At 39.7% G+C, this 23,020-nt stretch overlaps 1 protein-coding gene across 1 annotated transcript in view; it reads right to left on the reverse strand.

Moving 5' to 3' along the window:
• Positions 1–23,020, reverse strand: part of LOC124167671 (B-cell receptor CD22-like) — a 773,246-nt gene that overhangs the window by 65,610 nt on the left and 684,616 nt on the right. The window contains exons 8-9 of the mRNA XM_046545655.1: positions 12,486–12,616; positions 9,382–9,541 (exon numbers count right to left, since the gene is read on the reverse strand). Of these exons, the coding sequence (XP_046401611.1) occupies positions 9,382–9,541; positions 12,486–12,616 (291 nt within the window). The remainder of the gene's footprint in view (positions 1–9,381; positions 9,542–12,485; positions 12,617–23,020) is intronic.

Raw genomic sequence — 23,020 nt, forward strand, 5'->3', positions numbered from 1 at the left:
TTATTACTATTATGTGGTAATAGTATGCAGGTACTAACTCGTTCCGAGTGAACCGACTAATCAGGGATGGAATAGGTCACGGGGAGAGTGTTAGCAACTGCGAGTCACTCGAGACGGATGCGACGGATGTAGAAGTGAAGGATTGGAGGTCTATTTGCGTGAAACAGGAGCCGATTACTCTAAAAGAGCGAGAAGTGGGATTTGAGTATGAAGACTATCAAGCAAATTAGTTTTAAAAAATGGATGTGTTTATCAGCCACGTCAACATCAAATGAAATTTAGCGACCGCTTCACATGACAATGATTCAGGTACATGCTTGCAATACGCAACATGTGTTGGACCTTTTACATAAAGCTTCCCTTCAAAATTTCCGGCACGAAGCTGAAAATGAAAGTTAACTCTAGGAGGTCATTTTGTTGAAACTTAGGTAAGACATAGCCTCCATAGAAAAGACGATATTGCATTACGGGAGCCGGCATTGATTACAAAAAGAACTCGGCCTATCGAAAGAAAAGTAACTCACCGCAGCAAAACACGAATACGAAAATAATTATAAATGTGGTTATAGATGAGAATATGTAAACATTGGTAAAGTCAAAAGGTTAATGTAAATAGGTAATTTCGGTAAAAGCCTACGGTGCATTGACGAATTTTCACTCATCAAAATTTCAATTACAAACAAAATGTAAGCGTTCAAGAACAAGCTGCAGAAAAATGTTCATATTTAGCTCCTTTTAGCAATTGTTAATATTTTGCTCCTCTTAGATTGCTTGAAAAATTGAGAATGGATATCTTAAAAAGCGACACGGAGGACATAATATTAGAGCCACACTATATTTCCAGGTCCGACAGAAGCGTTAAATTAAGAGAGATGTTTTGCCGAACGGATAGATTTGGGAATTCGTTTTTCCCCCGAACCATCAATGACTTAAATAAATGCTAGTCGTAATTTCGCATTTTCTTTTTATGTTGATAGATGACAGTGTGATGTCTTTGAGATAACTGTGTCATGGGAAGGATTAACGAATTTTATTGACGTGGTCTTCTTAGGCGGGATTCAACTTCACTCAATAAACAGCCAACCATTAACGGAGAGATTGGATACCTAAATTGCTCAGTTCAACAGAATTTTCTGAATCTATTGGGTTAAATCAATTCGGAAGAGAGCCGACGCGCGTGTGCATTGGAGGAAAGCGTTGAAAGCGAGAGGAAACGCGATCATACGCCACCCTTTGTTTCCCGGGAAACCATTGCGTCCGTTTCCATGCGCCTAGGCAACCGTCGCTAACGACTTCGTCTCGTCAGAAGAAATCGCAGACGCACACGTCTTCCGACCCTTCTTACTCAAACCGCATCACCATAGGAATACTTATGCCAGCCCACACAGCACAGCGTCGAGTACAGAGATTGGCGAAACACTGAAAAAAATGAATCGCAAACTCTTTTCCACAGGATTCTGTAGCCATATCGCAGGTCTAGGAGATGGCTGGAATGATGGTAGACAGTGGCGGATCCAGGATAGAGACAAGAGAGTGGGGCAACCCCCCAGCAGTAGTGGGGCTCCGAAAGAAATTGCCGTTTTATCTACTGTGAATTGGATACCACAGGGAGGGGGGCTTTAGCCCCTCTCTGCATCTATCATCTCTCTGCATGATGGTGTACAAGTACAGATTTTAGAAATTCATCTTAATTTCAACGCAACCTCCTTGAGGAGACAAACAAGAGGCTCAATATATCTTTCATATAAAGTAATTTAAAGATTAAGCATTTAAATTTTATGAATAAAGTTAACATTACTAGAGATGTAGTTGTCATTCACTAAAAAATTATTGTTGCCAAGATAACCTAGTCATAGCAACCATGATGGGAGTGGGGAACGGAGAAAACTTTTATGGAACATTCATTGTTTAAGTTTGCAGCTTTACATAGTGAAATCATGATACCAGAAAACAATATCCACTGTGTACTTTTGTAACTGACGTTATCATATAACGCCATTGACGAAACTAGAACTTTATTTAAATCCGTGCCTTTATAACGCCATGAGGATGTCGAAACCATGGTGGGTAATAGAGCATCAGCGTAGAATTTTGTACAAGGTGAATTATCTCCTCCTTAGACGACGAGGAAGGTAATGTGGCGGGAGATAGGGCGAAAGCATGAGGAAGAGGAAAAGAGAGCAACAAGATGGGAACGGGTTTTAAGTTCAGGGGGTGGTTCTTGGAAGGGGGGGACGAAGGGAACAAGAAGTAGCCTTGGGAGTGGATGTTATTTGGGTAAGCCCGGCGCACAATGCTCCCTCCTCTCAACGAAATGAGACAAATTAGCCGATCAGCACCCGTGCTGGTGCCTCGGGGCGGGCGTCTTCCCCTGAAAGGGCTCTCGTAACGAGTTTCCACGGATCGGCGGAATTAAAGGAGGAACGGATGGAAACCCTATCACATCTCTTACGGAACACAAACAGATAGGGAGAAGACTGCGACGAGGGAAGTTTGGTTCAAGAACAAAGGAGGCTTCTCGGAAAGAGTGCTTTCGGGGGGATGACCGCGGAGTGAGGGACTGCAGTAATATGCTATCCGATTCGTGTACATATAGTGTTTACGGATTTATTAGTTGTTTAAGCAAAATGTTTTTATACTTTTTTCGGAGGCACTATATTTGAGAAAATGATGGAATCCTTTTCTGTCCATTGTAAGATACATGTGACGATCACTCTTAATTACGGTTTCCAACCACAATCCCTCAAGGATAACAGGTAGTGGGACCAGGGCATTTTACCTTTCGCGTACTCTCCGATGAGAAACGACTAGTTTAAAAAACCGCAAGGAGAGTGAGAGCACGTTTTCTTGAAAGATGTTTCTGTTGTGATGTTACTGGAGTGGATTTTGTGCCTCCGACGGATTTCGCTGTGTTTCGCTCAAAATAGATAGAAACATTGACCTCCTGCGACGATTGCAACCTCGTGGAATTTATTCTCAACATGAAAGATGTTGGAGGGAAGAAGGATAACCGGAATAGGCATAACATGGAGGCGTGGCCTTGAAGAACTGTTGCACCTAACTTCGAAGGAACCTGCGTCGAATTCCTCGGAATAGAAAACAAGGGATCAGATTAGGATTTAAGTTAAGGAGTGCTGCAATATGTAATCTGATTCTGGTAATTATGGTAATGTATTACCTAGTTCTTAAAACACTATTTGTTTATTGCTGTCGTGAGCCATATATATTCAGAAAAGGATTGTTTCCCGTTCTCTTCCGCTCAATATAAGATACATTTTACGAATGCTTTGAGTAGCCTTTCGGAATTGTACCAACCTGAAATATAGCAGTGACGAAGAGAAAAAACCATTTAAACATCACAAGTGGATAGGTTCCAAGAGGTATGGCCCCCAAATCAAAACCTCAATATCACATTACACAAATAACTTTGTGAAAGTCCAAGGATGCGACCGACTTTAAGATTTCCAGGACTACCTAACCCAGAATGTTAGATACATTGCTTGCCTAGGTAACGCGATGCTTGGATGACTTTTACGATTTATTATTGATTTTTTGGCATGTTACTCCATGAAGCTCTGTTTTCGTAGAACGTAATTGAATTAATATCAAGGACTATAAGGAAATATTGTGATTATCGGTCGCGAAAAGCGGTGTTATGAGCACGGCCCGAAGATATATAACGCCAGAGCGCCGAAAGGCACATCAACAAGTCCCCATCTCAGAAGAAAGATAGAATGAGCTATTAAAAGGTCAACCCATTCTCGTAGTCTCTTTTGACCGTCGTGGTGTGGTTAACAGGGAATACGCAACCCCTGGAAAGACTGTGACTGCTGTTTTTACGTGGACCAGTTAGATAGGTTGCGAAAACGCGTCCTCCGCGCTCCACCAGCCATGGGCGATTGTTGGAAGCGACAATGTGCCGAGCCACGACTGGAGAGGGCGTTTCTGGCTAAGCACAGGTCGTCTTATCCCCCCCTCAAAGTCTAAATCGGGTACCACCAGACTTTTTCCCCTTTCCTGGGATGGAGCGAGGCCTTCAGGTAAACCGATCTACCTCCGCAAACGACGCCCGAGGTGCCGTGATGGCATCCCTGAATGGGGAAAGCGAGTTGCAGAAGGCTTAGCCGCAGTGAGAATCGCGCTGTGTCGAAGCACAAGGGTGCTATTTCGAGTAATACTAAGGATTTATAACGGCTAGTTGACAAAAAAATTAAATTAATTCAGTCCTACTACTTTTTGATCCTACCCAATGATAGAAAGATAATATATGCATTGTAATACTATACCCTTCATCAGATACATTCATATAAATGATAATATGCGGAATCGGCAGTGTCGTCACGAAAACATTAGAGACATAATAATCTACGCCAGTGGAATGGAACATCATTAGCTAAGTTCCGGAAAATACCATTGAAATGAAATAAACCAGAGTTGAAACAAAAATGTAATTAGGAGCAAGAGGATGAGAAAGGGGGGCTTTGACCATTTCAATATGAAGCAATCTAATCACTCTTACATTCGGCTATTTATGGCCAGATATCAATCTGCGAAAAAATCGCCGGCAGTAAAATGTGCGTTATATTTTCCATGCTCCAGCATCAATTCGGTTGAAAAAAATTAAGTTTTAACCCAGTCCATTGCGCTCGAGATTTTTCGTGGAATGAAAAAGTCAATGATAATATTGAAAGGAAGGAGGCGAATGCATTTTTTGAAGCCCATCATCCCACACAGATTCCATTTCGAAATATTTTTCCTTTTTTTTTCGACTCATAGACATCAGTTAAATGAATTAGCCCCGATGGAGAGGCGGCGATCAAAATTTTCCAAAAACTCACGTTGAAAATCAGTGGCGTGCGGAGCGGAATGTGGGGGGATGATGTAAATTGGAATGGGAAGGGGGCGCAAAAAACGAAAGGGTCGGGGGGCGCGGGTTGTTTTGAGGAGTAAATGAAGGCAATAAATCAGGGTAATATGAAAAGGGGATCGCTTCGAGTAATTTCAACGTCAATGTCCACCGCCCGACGAGAAATGAAAAAAGGAGAAAAACTTTTCAGTGCCGTCGAATGGGAAAAAAAAGAGATATGCCATTGGTATCGATCTCGTTTTTAAAACAAATAGTATAGACTGAGGTTAGCACGCTTTGATATGATTGGAATTAAGGATAAAACTCTTTTCAAGCATTAAAATAGCATGCCTAGTGCCAAGTATCATACATTTAATTACAACATTCAATTATATTCATAATCCTAAGCTGGTTTTCTAAATATAGTAAATGCCAATGCAGGTGTGAATAATGCTAATTATAATTTACGTACTTAAAAAAAATCTTAAATCAATTTGAAAATGCGTAAATGAGATATTTATCGTAATCAATTGAAAAAATAGCTGCTCTTAAATGAACGGAGTTATAAAGAAAGTTCATGCATTAAAATAAGATTTTGCATCTAATTGTAAATTTTTTGCTATCCAAGACAGGGAAAGAATTTTTCACTGAATTTTAGTACTTCAAAACAAGTAAATTTCATAAACTAGCTGCAGTTAAACCAATTAAAATTCAAAATTTGAAGTTTCAGGAATCTGTTATTCCATAAACAGCAGATATTCTAGAATTTTTCTGCGGCGGAAAGCGCCCGTTTCAAACGTTTGCCATCTTTCCCTCTCTCTGTGAACAAAATGAGGGAAAACTTCACAAAGACGCACAAAAATAAGAATAATTGGAACAATAAAACTCATCGATATATATTTAAAAGCTTAGCGACGAGTATTTAAAGCTGATATTCATGAAGACACGACTTAAAGTCGGCACAGAAATGACTTGTTCCGCGTGAAGCAACCGCAATAAAACGCATCGCAAGCGCATGACTTTCAGAGTAATAGTCTCCGAGTCGAGGGTGTCATCGGCGGAGGGCAGATGGGTTGTGCTTACGTCACGAAAAGAGGGGGAATTTGTAAGGGGGTAGGGAAGTGACATGGGATCGTGAGGTGAGGTGACAAAAAGCGAACTGCGTTGGCTGATATATTCTGGAACATCTCACGTGCAGCCCAATTGTTCCCTGCTACGCCCGGTTGACTGGAAATCCCAGAACACCTCTCACACCCCAAACGTGGTTAAGGGGGCACCGCAGCAAGCAAGCGGGGACTAAGCTCCCTCTCCGCAATCTTGTCTGAGAATTTTCAGTCCAAGACTTTTGCGCGAAATTCCTTCCCACGAAAGTCCTTGGCGGACAAATCCTGCGTCGTCTAAGTCCACAAACTAAGAAATAAGATTTGGCGCTTTCCCGGCAGTGAAGGTTTTTCGGGTGCACCACCGGGCCATTTTCTCCATGGGTACCGGCGTTTGGGGGTACGATTTGTACTCCAGGGTTGACTCAACTGTTTCTAAGGGCTGAACTTATTTCCACTGTATATAGGTAACTGTTTCATTTCGTCTCCCTCGGTTACCGAGATCAAAATCATGCAGCCCTGATAATGGAGTGCGACTCATTCGCCGAAACGTCGGCAGCGATGGAGAAGATGATGCGGTGGAGCAGCAGAGCAACCTTCACTCATCAAGGACTAAGATTTGCGCAGAGGGTGGATTGCCCAAAGAGGATTTATTTCCAAGGGAAAATATTAAAAAAGGGGGTTACTTAGCAAATGAAATAGTCATCTGGCGAAACAAACAAATCATCCTAAAAAGAGAGGGTGTACCTATCTTGTTATAACTAGCCGTAAGGGCACAGGAAGGATCCTTTATGGTGGCCTATGGAGGACACTTCCTCGGCCACCGAGGGACTAATTGGGCTCGGTACAGCGCTATCATTTTTCGTTCTTCTGAAGTCCTTTCCATTGACGTAAAAAAGATGGAACCTTTTTAAAGGATGTATGAATAACTTATGCTAGTTATTTTTTCAATATATTTCCCTACTCATCCGTTAGTGTATCATGATTTTAGCTGCAAAATCATTGAGTGTTTTTTCTCTGAAATCAATAATGGTGTATTCGCTTGATTGATGATAGAATAAAGCCAAAAGCGGTGATTAGAGAACAGAAAAGTAGGGAAAACGCGTTATTGTGCTAATTTGACTAAATAGTGGTCAAAAAAATTAAATATTTATTTAAATTTTAAGCTAAGTAGTGGTCACCTTTAGAAGTCAAATGTTCACTATTGAAAAAAAAAAAAAATCTGAAAGTCTTTATCGGGATCATTTTATCTTACAGTAAGAGCTGTATTGAATGAATTGTTCTACTTTTTAGGATCAAAAGCAGTTGATGCACAGGAATATCACGAAGTAACTCCATATTACGAGCACGGTTAACTCTGTTTCATTCTGCTATCATAATAAAGATTTTGAGCCTCACAAACACGCTGATATACTGAAAATTCGTTTTGAATGCGTCAAATGATTCTGATTCTCCCCATGCTTTTATTTGTCTTCCATTTTTACAAATGTATATCGTAATCATCACCTTGACTGGCATTATGAAAACAACAATGAAAAATACGATTGTTAATCAATAATAATCCTTATATTGCTCGCTAATTTCTCAGCAATAGTGGATTCTCGACAAAAAAGAGTTCAAATGAGGTTAACCTGTTTTTCTCTGCTATAGGCATCACCTGACCTTCGGATTGCATAGAAAGTTATCATCAGGAGCCGATAGGCGTCGCCTGGCAGCGGGAATCTGGGATGTGAGGGTATCCTCGGTGGTTATACGACCCGCAGAACCGGTGAGACTGGCGGGCGGCCAACTGTTCACGGCGCCACGGATGCGGCGGCGTGGAATTGGGCTGGCGTGGGATGGGCGAACTCACCTCTTTCATTCTCTCTTTACTGCTCGGCATCGGATTCGCAGATGAACGGGGGGCACGGAGGAGGATTATAGGGCGGATCGAACAAAGATTGGGACAGAAAATGATATTCGTGGTGATGTAATCCATCGTAAGCATAGCATTTCGTGCTATGGCATGCATGCGAATGCTCTATTGCAAACATAAACAAATAAATGACTCGCACTGCGCCTAATGCACCAATGAGGGTATTTTTGGAAAGCGCCATCAGTGGCAACATAGGTGAATCTCCAACGGGACGGCCTCCTTTGCTATGCTACTATGAAGCATTCAGAACGCGACATTTTATGGCATCATCACTTCGGTTACTTCATATACTCTTATACACCAGATATTTGATTCGCTATGCTGGTGGAGTCAAATAAGGTATGTTTATATGCATAAATCATGGTGAGGAAGACTTATAGGAATCATCTGAATAAATGCACGGAACATTGACTAGCAAATAAAAGACTCACATAAAAGCAGCAGTCAGTCTCCTGTAGCACGAGGTGAAATGGACATTCCCATCAATTGGCCTCATTTTACCCGATCTCTACGAAATCCAAGATGCCCTCATTCGATTAGAGGCAAGAATTACTAACTGCGTGGAAATATGCCATTAATGGAACCAAATGAACTGTTGCGCTTGGAGGAATAATATACTTGCATCTCGAATTTGTAAGTGACGGGAAAAATGATTAACCATTAGTTTCTTTCGCTACAGTTAGAATCGACATAAAATAAATGCATGATAATTATCCTAAAATACTTAAAGTGCGAATTTTTACCATCTTAACTTAACTTATAGTAAGTAACGTACTTAAGTAACTTATCCGTATGACTATTGATAAAATGTTTTGGCATCTCACCATAAGGACATATGACAAAATGATACAGAGCTAGGTCAAACCAATTCCGGATTGATCAATTTTGGTGATGATGATATGATCATCCATTTAGATGCAGTGATCTAAAATTAAATCTTTCAGAACTCTCACCTTATATCTGAAATATTATACATGATTATTTTGAGCAACTCCCGAAATTTAGAAGTAATGGTGAACTTTGAATTCTGCAATCGATATGAAGTTCATGTTTTACTAGACTCAGAAAGCACAGATAACGCTTACAAATCCCTCGCGGATAAAATACCAAACAAAATCTACGGGTAAAGAGTACAAGGTCATCGGCAAATACTGTGGTAAACTTAATTGCATAATATTAACAACACAGAATAATAGCGATTTTATGTTTACCTAGTAAAGTGAATGCTCGTGGATATGCGGCGTTGGCGGGGAAGATCTAATTTTGAAACAGCTCTTGCGAAATTATCATTCTAGTAACCCCCGAGCCCTTCAAATGTTTCCCTATTTTTAATAGACTGAATCGCGGCGATTCCAAAGATCAAGGAAATACATTTCTAGGTACATCATAAATGTTTTTTGATTCTGCAATTTGATTTTCGCCGTGAAAGCACAAAATTTGGAAGGCGCTTGTACAAGTGGCAATATTGATATACTCGGAGGTGCATTCGTCGTGCGAACGCTAAATGGAGATGCACTCACACATGACTCTGAGCGTGACCGGGTTGCTGGATCCTTTGCCTTCGGTGTTGGCCGCGAGGCAAGTGTAGTCACCCGCGCTGTTCCTCGTCACGCCCTGGAGCACCAGAGACTGGTCGCTGAGAATCACACCCGCCGAAACGTTGTGAACAATCTCCCTTCCCTGTACAAAGAAAAAAAAAGTGACATGAGATAAAGAACAGTTTCTGGCTTTCAATATGAATACCTTACACCATCGATAGCTCTTGCTGCTGCTCATAACGCAGGCCAACAATGACTAAAATCTTTTACTGAAAATACCTTATTCTTATGTTTTTAAAGTTGCTGAATCCAAATATGATGGTTATAAAGTTGTATCACCCACCGTTTATTCACATTCTATAGTTAAATTTATGAAATCAAGCAATATTTTCAGAATTTAACAGCTTTTTTATAGTTATAATATAATTGAAGAAGTAGGTCTAACGAACGAAGATAATAGGGATTACTGTTAGTACTTCACCGAGAAGTTCAGCAAGCGATTCATCGCAGAAAAAGCTACACAAGAAGCTTCAAGGAAAAAAGGGAAAGAAAATGTAGACCAATTCCAGTTGAAAAGTGAACCCTGTATTATCACGCTATAGTAAATACAAACAATTTTATGATGTAACACAGTGTTTCAATGATTTCCCTGTATACCGTATAGGGGTATTAGACTAATAATTAAATACATATTGCTTGGAAACTATGGGTGATACAAAAAAACTAAAGCCAGATTTGGATTCGGCACATCAAAATCTATAAAGATCAGCTAATAAAATGGAAACAAGTTTTAAACAAATTTTTTTGTTGCCCTGTGTAATTACAGGACATTAGAAATGAACACAAGTATTATATTACTCAATGAATAGAATTCCATCGCGGCGAAAAAAACTGACGCCGAGCGAGGCCATTCCATTCTCATAATTACTTTTCAATCATCAGATTTTTCATTGAAACTAAACACGTTGAATTGTTAGGCGAATGTCAAGGCAATCTTTACTGGCTTAACATTTGTGTGGGTGTCAGTAAGTCATGCATTGGTAGCAAATTCAATATTAAAAGCAAATAAATGTTCAAAATGAGATAGCTTGGGTGCTTTTACTCATGCTAAAACGTCCCTCTTTAATTTTTAATTGGTTAGATTTTTTGTGCATTTTGGGGAACATCCCGTTTAAATTCTTACCCCATGATCATTACATATCGAAGAGACTAACAGGCAATACAATTGCTACAATATTCACTGAGCTATTGGGCACTAACCGCAGACGCAGGCAGTGGTCTAGTGCGAATAGTTGAGCAGTGGCAAGGAAGGAGACATGGACACAGAGTGGAGGAAGGCGTTGAAAGCGTTGTCGTGTAAAGGTAGGAGTGAGACATGGAAGGGCCGAGAGCTTCGGAGGCCATCCACCCGCGGCGTTGGCGACCACTTTAGTAGCAGCAACGCGGGACGGATACATGTGGAAGATGCTTTTTCTGAGGAAGCCGCCCAAAGAATAAGTCTACCTCTAACCAATGGTCTAAGAGAGGGCGTGCTTGATGCTTGAGATCGTTGCCTTTAAAGGCGACAGCAAGTGCACTTGCCTTCGCTGTATAGTGTAATAAAACAATTAATGAGGAGTCGGTCCGTCCCTTCATCTCGACCAATCGAATTTTGTCGCTTAATATTCTATAAGTAATTCCGAGGGAAAATCTTATGAAATTTAAGATAGAGGTAAATCTTACTAATGGTCCAATTTACACGTTCTGAATATTTCAGGATGATGGCGAAAGCCCCCAAATGGGAGAATGACGCCACCAAGGCGAGCACATAATGTAACACAATCAAGATCCAAAGAAAAGAGTACCTTATTATATAACTTAAGCAACAAGGCTCTACAATGCCATGATGATGCACGTTGTCATCATATTTAATCTCATATGAATGAAAAGGCTGAAGGCTCCAATTATCTTGCATTTCGAAAGGATAACTACATTGATTTAAATGAAAGTAACAGTTAACAACCACCTTTTCGCTATTTTAATTATAAATTTCCCAAGGAAGCAGAATTTTTACAAAAAATTTGATATATTACCGTCGTAACAATTTCGATATAATCTACGCGCTTTCCTTAGAAATTAGCTCTTTACATCTAAGAAGCCGAAAAGGAAATTTGAAAATAATGCTAAAAGCATCATTATAAGGGATGACTGAAATAACCAAAAGTTGAGATAAGCTGTTTTGAAAAATAATATTTTGAGGTCGTAATGGTTCGGAAGAGAAGTATAGCGTCTTCAGACCACTCTAAAACGAAAATCGTGTACACTGGAATGGATTATTTTGAGAAAATATGGAAATGAACTAGTAAACGATACCGGTAGAAGAGAAGCTGGGAAACAATTTTTATGAGAAAAGTGAAAGTATCTCTTGAATCCATAGCAATAACTTACGGAAAATTTATGGAGAGGGGATATACCATGCATCTCATTGATGGGATCTCATCAAAGAGGAGCCTAAGGTGACTGCATAGAATTACTGGCTATATTTAAATTTCCTTTGTCAAGGAGTTATCAAAAATACATAGTACAGTACAATTATAACAATAAATGAATTATTTGCTCAAAACCGGGATTTTTCAAGCATTATGTAAAAAATCTATCAAATATCCAACTGGACCAAAAGAGAAGACGCGATAAAGACACAATTTTTAGCATAAACACACGACAAAAATCATAATTGTGTAAAAACGCCCATTTTTTCTTCTTTTGACCAGTATCGATTAATTATTTCCACTGGTCTTTTTTAAACTTAAGATTAGTTTTGCTCTAAGACCACTGAAAATTGTTGAAAAGCCAGTTTTTACGGACTTAGCGTCGCTTTGGAACTCAGAATCTCATGCGTAGGTAGTCAATTCATTGTTCATTAAGTTATGCTTCCTATATTTTATAAATACCTTGTACTTAATTATTCTCAAAAATAAAAAAAAACATTGAATTTCATACTTTAAATTTATTTTCAAAAAACGTAACTTCAAATAAAGAAGAAGATTGTGCTTAAAGTTTGCAACGTTTTAACGGTGTAAAGGAGGAAGGGGAACAAGGGTGCTTACCTCGTGGTACCAAGCCAGCTTGTACGCCTTGGGGTTCGCTTTAATGTTGCACTCGAAGTACACGTCGTCGCCTTCCTTGATGTCGTTCGGGTTCAGACTGCTGCCCATCTTCAAGGAGACCATCGGCATATCTGGAGGAGATTAATCGTAACATCAGAACCACATTGTTAAAGAAATCTTACCATTCCACGTAACACGAAAAAGTAAGGGCGAAAAAGGCTAAAGAGACACAGCTTATAAAGTTCCACTGGTCACCTGCTGATAAGCCCATTTGGACTAAGGTAGATCGTATCGTAAATTAATTTCGAAATGTCAAATAAATGTGAAACCTATAATCTTTACATTTGGGATAAAATAAAAGTATTTAGGATGCATGCCACATTGATGCTTCATAGCAGATATATATATATATATACCGATATCTCCTTCCACCACCTGTACCTCCACCAACATCATATACCTCCTTCAATGCAACTTCTGCCCCGCTTTTTATATAGGCCTATGCACTACCCCTCTCAATCTCAGAATTAACAATCATCGCGCCTCCTGTTGTCCATCTTCCCCCCACTCCTCTCTACCAGTTCCCACACATTGTCTTTCACATGATTCCATTTTCAATCAATGCTACAAAGTATCCATTATTGCCTCCCTCCCTCCCACCGACTCCGCCCTCAACCTCCACACCCTCGAATTGGCGTGCATTTGGCACTTTCAAGCCAATAGTTTCCCGGGTTTGAACGTTGCATCCTAACCCCTATTCCTAACTCCCCCCTCCCCATACACCTCTCCCCTTACCCCTCTTTTTCCTTTTTCCAACCCTCTCCTTTCCTCACCATTCATTCTTCAGCTGACGAAGAAGCCGGAAGTGCTTCGATAGCTTCAAGTTTATTTATCCAATGTGAGTGTTTCTTTTTTGTGTCTCTGTGTGTATTGACATTAACTTAAATTATTTATATATATATATATATATATATATATATATATATATATATATATATATATATATATAAAGCACAAAGCACGACAACAATTTTACCACACGCATCTTGTTCCCAGAAATTGGGTTCAGCTGTTCCTCTCATCATAACTCTCCAGCTAGGATACGTTTTGTTGAAAGTTGCTCACTTATATCAGGGTCTAAGATCCGACCTTATTCCGACCTAACGTTAATTTCTTGGTAGGATGCCAGCTTCATCATCATGAATGGCCTTGGGATGGAAAGTGGAGGTTATTACTCTACTCGGAAACTAAAGACTTAATCTTGTGGGGCAACACGCAGTTCATGAAGTTGAAACGAAGATGAGGTAGGCGAGGTGGTTATGTGTATGCAAGCAAGGGTTTATATTTATATTTCTAAAGAATAAAGAATGTTCCTTCGTTTTTGGCGGTCACTTGGCAAAAGTGGCATTAAAGCAAAGTACGACCCTTTTTTGCAAGAAGTCTTCGGAGTAATTCGGAATAAGTTAAATTAAAGGCGAATCATTGGTCACGACGACAACGTCAGCTCTCACACATCGCCACCAACGGAACAATTTTTGAGCCACAAAATCATCCTGTTGATGGGTCATGGCCCAGCCGGAATCCAGCACCCATTGAATTTTTTCATTCCTGTACGCCTAAAACATATAGCGCGTCCATCAGTTTGTTGCTTTCAAATCGGAGGCGCACAGGCATGGCTGCAGAGGAAGGGCACGATCGAAGCTGATATCCCATCGACTGCCCCTCGGCAGATTCCTAGCGATCTGATTGGTGGACGGGGAGTCGGACGGAGTGGAATGGGTTGAGGAATGCGGCTGCGTCTTGGACTTAATTTGCATTCCTTCGCTAAAATCATCATCATAAGGAAACCAACCACGGTCGAGGAGCAACTGTGCGAAACGTGAGGAATGGAAATAATTGATTGGCTAGTGGTCAAGGGAAAATTTTCCAGGGCCGGAAATCAGCAGAACTTGGGTGCTGAGGATAGTAAAAACGGATGTCGTCATAATCAACAGTCAATCAGAGGGTTGGTTTGACGCAGCTCTCCCATCAATTCTCCCATCGGCTGATATTTTAACGTCTTCTTCTGCATTCCGTCCTTGTCTACCCGTATTCCTTGCCGCTATTCCGTTCCTCCTATCTCTCCTTCAACGGCCACTCTTTCTTTCCTCCATCGAGTAATGATGATGTGGCCGATTACATACATTGCCTTCTTTTCTCTCCTACTCAGCTTCTCTTCCAAAGCAATCACACCATCTATCCATTTCATTTTGAGCATACCGGAATAATCTAAAGAGATCAAAATCATTCACCTGACCTTGGAGTCAAACGTGGATCCCCCGAAATATCGACTGCTTTACACACTGAAGCTGGCAGCACCGTATTAAGCTATCATGTCTTCGGGAAGTCCAAAATCAATACAAGTTTACATTTAAAATAGGCTCCGAGAATTTTCATTTCTATAGCAAATAATTTTGTCATTTTATAAATTTGCAATATAAAAAAATTTGAAAATACGACAGCGTGACCGCATGGGTAGGAAGTATAATGCTACGATAGCTTCAAGAGAAAGATGGCACACAACTTGAACGTTGAAAATATTTCGTATGTACACATTTTAGCCCTCCCTTTATTTCCGCCCCAGGAAGTTGACGAGAAGTGATTCAGAGTTTTTTGGCGACATGAAATCCAAAAGTATATCATCGCCTCGCTAAATTTAAGGGCAGAAGCACTAGCACCAGATTCAAAAGGAACAGTTCGAGCTACGGCCGAGGTGAACGATTGATTGCTTCCTCCCTCAATGTTTTCAATCCACGGATATGGAGTAGGGACTCCACTCAAATTCCCTTCCGGCTACGACGCAAAATATTACATACCTTTCATGAAGAAACCGCTGAGGGAGATAATTAGGGAAATAGTTGAATGTTTTGTTAAATTATGCAGCCAACAAAAATGCCGTCCATGGTTGCAATTTTAATACGACGGTTAGCAAAATGATCAAAGCGTAATAAATGTATTCCTCCCTAACACCTATATTTGATGCATTTCGAGGAGAATACGAAATCAAAACTAAAGATAACATCATGCATTCAATTTTTTTTATAAAATGTGCAATCAACTGTCATTCCCTCTTTCCAAGTATTTTAGCAGGATAAAAAAATAATAAACGCCAAAAGCATCTCATTTTCCTTTTTCACTCTAAAACTTTATTTCTCTTCTGACCAAAACTAAGAAGTTATTAAGATTGTATGCAACTATTGGGCACAGGCGAGCTTGGTAATAAAACAACACAGACAGCTGACAAACCACATAACAGCCGCACCCTATCTTCAATTAAGTGCTCTCACCTCGAAGTTCATTACTATGCATGACTAGGTTAACATATAAAAAGTCCAGAAACCCGTAGCCATGAATTGAACGATGATAAGAACAAGATAAGAGCGATAAATGATACACGAATATCCAAGGAAGTTTCATAGTACCCGAATGATAATATTACAACGAATAAATAAATTTACGAAAGTAAAAATTGCCATCGATGAAGTATACTAGAAACCATAGTATATATTGAATTCTTTAGTCAGTTATGAGCAATGTAACTATGACGTACCACTGATATTCTTGAAAAGTATTCCATAGTTGTATCGTCTTGGAAATGAACTTCAGGAGAGTGAGACTATAGCACTGGCTAGATGGATGAGCGTCGGGTCATACCCATTTCAGCATTTTCATTCTCGTGCACATTCCCTCATTAAGGTGTCGCATTACTCGGCATATTTTAGTGTCGCAACGTGAATTACACCATAGTAGAAGGAAAATTACTTACAATAAATTTTAATGCAAACTGATATCTTAGTAAAATCATAGAAATAGGAACATTTTTGTGATTTGGGCAACGCATGAATGAGTAGAAGCTCCATAGAAGGACAAGAAAATGGAGTAAAGAAGTACAGTCATATAAGGCAATTGCACTTCCCTTGAATTATTAAATGCGCACGACGCGCTTCGGCTCACCTCTCTCACGTCAACGGTCGCGTCGAAAGCGACTTACCAATGCTATTCCGGTGAGTCAAAAACTCACTCCAACAACTCAGCCAGTTTGCAAAAGATTAAAAGTTAATCGGCGCATGCCTTTGCGGAGTTGGTTTAAAAACTTGTTTGCCCGAGTGTTTGAAATAGAATGTGATTCAATTAAAAATGATTTAAACTTCGAAAGGATCTAGAGCTACGAAATATATATTCGTACAAAATAAATTGCACCTCTAGCAATAATAACAGAGAGCGACCACAAAGGACGCAATGGATTTTTTTTATAGATATGCGGCAAAGCCGAAAAATTTGGAGGCCCTGGAGTTCCACGGGAGAGGTCGCGACGAATTGCATCCTTTTCGTTATATTCTGTGGGCGGAGGCGTAGAAGTGATGGTGCGAAAAGGCTCCAGACGCTCTGTTTATCCGACCCATGAAGTTGCCCCCCAATCTTGTTTGCTGGCGAAGAAGTGCTCGTGCGACTGACCGATAAACTTGGACGTGACTCAGCCCTGGACTACTCTCCTAGGCTAGATCCCTCCCTACTTCCATTCACACATCCCGCTCTCACAATATACTCTCCGCCATTGAAATTTTATCTACGCTTCCTGTCAATGCACCGTGAAATTTATAAGAACATATTTGTCATGCATAGACGCTGAAGTAGGTGTGTTCCCAAGCCTCAACAACTTTGAGGCATGTGAAATACTTATCGAATAGGCACGCGTCACGCAAAGTCATGTAAAAATCCTTTCCGAGTCTCTGCAATGACATAGGGACGTCACACACGTGGAGTAGTTGAACTGGGGAATTTTTGTTACTGAGGGTTGTTGTTGTCAACTTCGTAATTTAGGCTATAAAAAATTATTAGAAAATTCGGAACCTACTGTCTCCATTTACTTATACCAAAGCCTATATTTTATCATTTTTCTCATTTTTTTCCATATAACTTGAGGTGCAAAGCACAACATTCGCAATGGTAATGCCCTGATAATCTGTGGTTCAATGATTTAAAATTTGCCATGAGCACGTAATAATTTTCCCAAAGTGAATACCAGAAGTGAGTCCATTTCCGTGTGATAAAAAATTTTTGTAATATGCTTTATGACGTGCAGTGTCGATATCAAACACACAGACAGAGAGCCATGCACGTAATTCAAGTTATTCAGCGCGGAGTACGCGAACTCCAGGTGATGTCGGTTGGTGAGTTAAAGTAACGCATTTACAAATTAGCAATACCTGTCAGGTATTTTTTCTTGTATTCCTGACTTGTGAAAAAATATTACTTTTAATCTATGTTCTCTTAGAGTAATCGTTACTTTATCATTATTACTCCACCAACTGGCTTGTAACAAGAAATTTGCCTCAACTCCTCCGTGTTCCTCCGTGCGTAACTCACCCAAGCACCAGCCAAAGGACAAGGTCTTAATTTGCATTTTAAGAATAGGAACGTACAATAGACAACCCTTCCGTATGATTACCGCCATCAGCAGTTCTCAAAAGGGTTTCCCGAGAAGCAAATTTAAAAGTGACTTTTTTAAATGAATAAATTATTTGCTAAACCAAATAAATATGCCAATAATTGACATTTGGGCTACCCGCACATTAAGAAAGCACATCTATCGAAGAAAAGAATTGATATTGAATGAGAAGGTTTCAATAACTGATCTATATGCATTCTCAATTACTATTTTATCAGTAAATAAGTGCTCTGCTTGTGCAGAACTAGAAAATGAGGAGCCCAATGAGAAGTTATGGCAGAGGAATAGCTATGGCTCAAAGTGAACCATTGCCGTGTTTCTAGATGTAAAATCTATTTTAAAGCTTCATATGAGGAATTGCAAAATCTTCTTCCTATGATAGCGCAGCATGGGTAAGTATCCACAGAGTCAGGAGGAATTCATTCAGAGGAATAGCAGAGAAAATGAGAGGGGGGTGAAATTTGATTTTGAGCATTACACGCGGGAGAAAATCTCGTCCTTCCGGTGGTAAATAAACTGTAATTTTGTGTTAGAAAATGTCTGAAACATTAATTGGAAACTGTAAAATGACATAGCAGTGGCTGTTTTTATTTAATATTAATAAAACAATTAAATTAAGTAAAATCTGGATATTTCTCCGGTACACTTGGTTTAATTTCTCGCCTGGGATTGCATGTACTGGGCATGCACCCTCAATCCTATCAGGCAGAGCTCCCTTCGGCCTCTTGACGGGCAGCAACGCCAAGGGGCAAAAACGCCAAAGCGTCACGAATTATCTGTTTAGACGACAAATTGAGTACTTTCGCTTTGAATTTTTCATCGGCTGCTTGTGGAGGGAGGGCTTCACCTCTTGTGCCCAAGAAATACGCCCACGATGTTTTATCCGAGTTAATCAGTCGACAAGCTTTGAGAAGCGTGAGTTGACACCACACTTACGTTTACACGCAACCAGCATCCCCAATTCCAACGCCCGGGCCGATATTTATCGAATCTCCCATCGCACTCGGATATACGGTCCCGACGCGTCTCAAAGAAAGAAACCTTTCAGTGCATCTCTTGCAGTGCCCAGCGATTGCCTAATAAGAGTCATTCGTAGCAATATTTATTAATTTTACTTTCTGGTGATAATATTCTATGACTATTATATCGGTTATCCACATGTAAAAGTGAATGAGGCCATATTGCATCCACACGCTTGCCGCGTCGCCGTAATCTCCGCCGCCGCCGGCCAGAACCGGAGTCGACCGCACGCTCGAAAAAACGATTTAAAATTCGGGGTTGCAAGTTGTAGCAAGGTTTTACTTAAGACCCACAATGTAGAAGCTTTATAGAACGACGTGGTATCAGTCACTTGGCGGAAGTCGGGGGTAATATGTACTTTTCTCTACGTTTATGTAAATAAAGGGCTGAAAACATGCTCCGCCATTTTGTTATATATCTATGGTTATTGACAAAACACAATCTTTAAAAACCCTTCAAATGAAAGAAAAAGAATTGGCAATTAAGATGGCATAAACGCTTTGTCGATAAGACTATTCATGAAACCACTGCACGGGGATAAAGTTGGCAATTTTCAGAAAAAATCGAGGGTGATCGTTTTTCACTTAATTTCTTCAACTTTGACCTCACATATATTGTTAACGTGAAAACACAGGAAATAAATAATCTGGAAAGTTATACAAAATTTATTTGAAAATATGTATGCGAAGTTTCAACTTCATAGCTCAAAAAATCGATTTTGAGGTTTTGGCCAGCTTTTTTCGATTCTAGCCCACTGTGCGCAACGTTTCGAAGGGTGGGCCTGACATCGTCTTCATGTGTAGAACGTGGAGCCAAGTCTCTGTGCGTATTCATTCCGCCGCGCGCATTCAATGAGTTTCCTGGTTGAAGGTTTATCGATTGGTGTTAATTGGGGTTAAATATGGATTTCGACGCTTTGCTTGGCTGTAAGCCTTTGTTCCTGAAAGTTGTCTTCTCCTCTAAGCTGATAGGGTAGCTTCCATTTTTTTTTCTCATCTCTATCGGAATTTAATAATCTCTTTATCTGCCTCCGCGCCAAATCATACCTAATAACTATGTCCATTCAGTATAAATAATAGATAAATAGAAATTTAATTCGCGCGAAAGAAGCACATATTATGTAAAAAAGAAATGTGAACTATTAAGAAGTTCAAGTGAAGTGTTGTGAAGTATAATATTGGAAATCATTTATTCCATTGTTTGCTGATACATATGTATTTGTTATCATCAGACCTGCTTTGTTCTTTAACCTATAAATCCTGCCAAGTGACTATGAATTCCAAGTTTTCCACTTCTCAGGGTACTATCCGTCCCAAGAAACGCCGGGTGGCCAGCTAATATTCAATGAATTTCAAATTAAATTTTTATCACAAATTAGGAAAATTAAAAAAAGAAACATTATCAGTCTCTTATTGCAATGGAGGGCACGATATTTTTAGTGAGTCCGTCTTTAGCCAACTTAATCAAACTGGATGGTTTACCCACTGGAGAGCATGCCACGTATGATTGTCCGTGTGGAAAACACGGTTTATCCAAATCTAAGCCACAAACAGGCGTTGTTAGGCCTTCAGACTTATCGATTATCTAATTGAAAATTGAATCCGTTTGATTTCAATTGACAAATCTGTCGAAATGATACGGATTCGAGGTATTTTCTTCTCTTTAGAACTTCCATTCAAAATACTGGCTTAGACAACGTTCTTTTAATCAATTTTTAATGACTAATCGCGTACCATTGCACAGCCGTGGTGGGTTCAATTTAAGAAACAAAATAACCAGAGACCCAAACTTCAGTTTTAAACGGTGCGAGAGCATGCCGGGAAAATCCAATGAGTCCAAAAAACTCTGCTTTATACTTTACAGCTTCATTGGTTTCGCAAACTATTGATAGAAGAGATGTCAAACAATACTAACGGTCGTCAAGGGGATCAGTGAGCCAAAAACGCTAAAATTTCTTTCTGTTTAAATTTTTTTGAAAAAATCGCCGTATTTCACGAGGAAAACTAAAATCAATTGCGAGAATAAGAATGTGGATTTATTTTTCTTTCCAATGGTGCATGTTTCAACTAAATGTGTTAATTATCACTATTTTAGATATGCAAAAGAAAATAAGCTCTGCAGGCATTAATAACAAACTTTACATTTTTCTCATGGAAATGATTCAGAGCCCAATACAGGGCCTCAAGGGCCCTGAATAATAGTAAAAAAAATAGTTTACATCCTATTCTCTGACCTACTGAATATATGTACTCACAAAATTTCATTGGAATCGGTCCAGTCGTCTCGGAGGAGTTTGGCTACAAAAAACTATAACACGAGAATTTTATATAACAGAAGATTTATTCATGTTAATGCTAGAGTGTGTGTGTTAATGAATCAATGTCAAAAATAAAGATTCATAAAAACTTTCTCTCCCATTAAAATTAAGAGAAATGTTACGTATGACGTAAAAGACGCAGTTCACTATCCCGCCGCTAGATGGTGAAGTTAGTGACTGTAGTGCAGACGATACATATTAACTATTAGTATAAGATAAGACAAGAATTAGTATCCGCGGAGGCGTGGAAAGAAAAATTTTCAGCTAAAAGCCGTTCTGATAGCGCTTGGCGCTGATGGAATTAAAGCTAATTAAAGAGCGCCACACTTATCTGAATCACATACAATCGACTTACGATATTCCTCAGGTTATCTGCGGCACGAGGTCCACTTTCTCATTTAATCTGAGCTTCCTACCATAAAAACAAATCTAATGCTAGTCATTCTACTCTCTGAAAACCTTTCTGTTTCGTTAACAATAGTACTCCTCGGTTCGTCGCATAATGAATAGAAACAAAGTTTTCCCGACAGGGATATGAAGTAAGTAGATAAATGTAATGGATGACGAAATTCGACGTAAGTTATATCACTTCTATATGGAATACTATAATAGTGAATGCAAGAGAAGAGCGCACAAAACGTACTCAAATGAACCAGTGAGCTCTCGCATTCTCTAGGACACGAATTACGTTATTCATTTATTCGACTGGTCTTCCGATTAGATTCTGTGCCTGTCGCGTACGAAGTTATAAAACTGTACACGTTAGGAACGAAGATAAACGTTCCGAAGGACCAGGCGGACCACGTTCATTGAAAATGCAACACTTCAGATTGATGATTTATGACAAAAAAGGCTGATTGCCTGCCCACGGCACCGGAACACGTGGGGGCAGTCACACAATTTGACTTATTCAACCAACATAAATTTGACTTACTCTGAAACAAAAGTATGACGAATGAACTTAGGTGGGAATTCAAACTGAAATACAAAGACTTCAAACAATAATGAAAAATAATGCTTTACTCATCGAAGGAAAGTTTACACTCCTAGCTAGTTCCATTATATGGCTACAGTCACTTGTTCCGTTGAGCACAGGGCTTCAAAAATGCTCCTTTAAGTCCAGTTGACCTCTCGCGCCCATTAACGTTTGTCGTCATTCGATCGAAAGCTTTAATGGCGGACATTCTGAGCCTTTTCAAATGAGGAAAAGTTTGGCCTCTGATTTAAAAGCAAACTGAGATTTATGAATTTTCGTCGATAGCACTTTATAATCATAGCAATGACGAGGTACCATCCGCAACCGATACATTTCGATAACTTTGGCGAAGGAAACTACCCTATTACCGGGATACATACCTAACGTTACTTGGATGGCATCATTAATGAAACAGAGCAAAACCCGGTGGGAAACCCCGGAAATACTGCCTCAAACTATACCCAGGAAAAAACTTCTATGCTGAATTTGTAGGGAGAATCCATTATAGGGGCTATCCACCTATTATCTACTACGGAAAATGCGCACATACTTGACTGGACAATATTAAGAAACTATCATTCGATGCATTGACAATATTGAATGCTTTGGGAATTTACCGTCTTTTTATACACCAATTGCACGTCATAATAATCGTTGGAACTTTTAAAAACGATCACCGGACATGATTATGCTCGGACAACTGGCTTTCGAATACCCCGTCAAATTCAGCAGAC

This window comes from Ischnura elegans, chromosome 11, assembly GCF_921293095.1.
Source record: "Ischnura elegans chromosome 11, ioIscEleg1.1, whole genome shotgun sequence".
In the NCBI taxonomy this organism is placed as follows: Eukaryota; Metazoa; Arthropoda; class Insecta; order Odonata; family Coenagrionidae; genus Ischnura; species Ischnura elegans.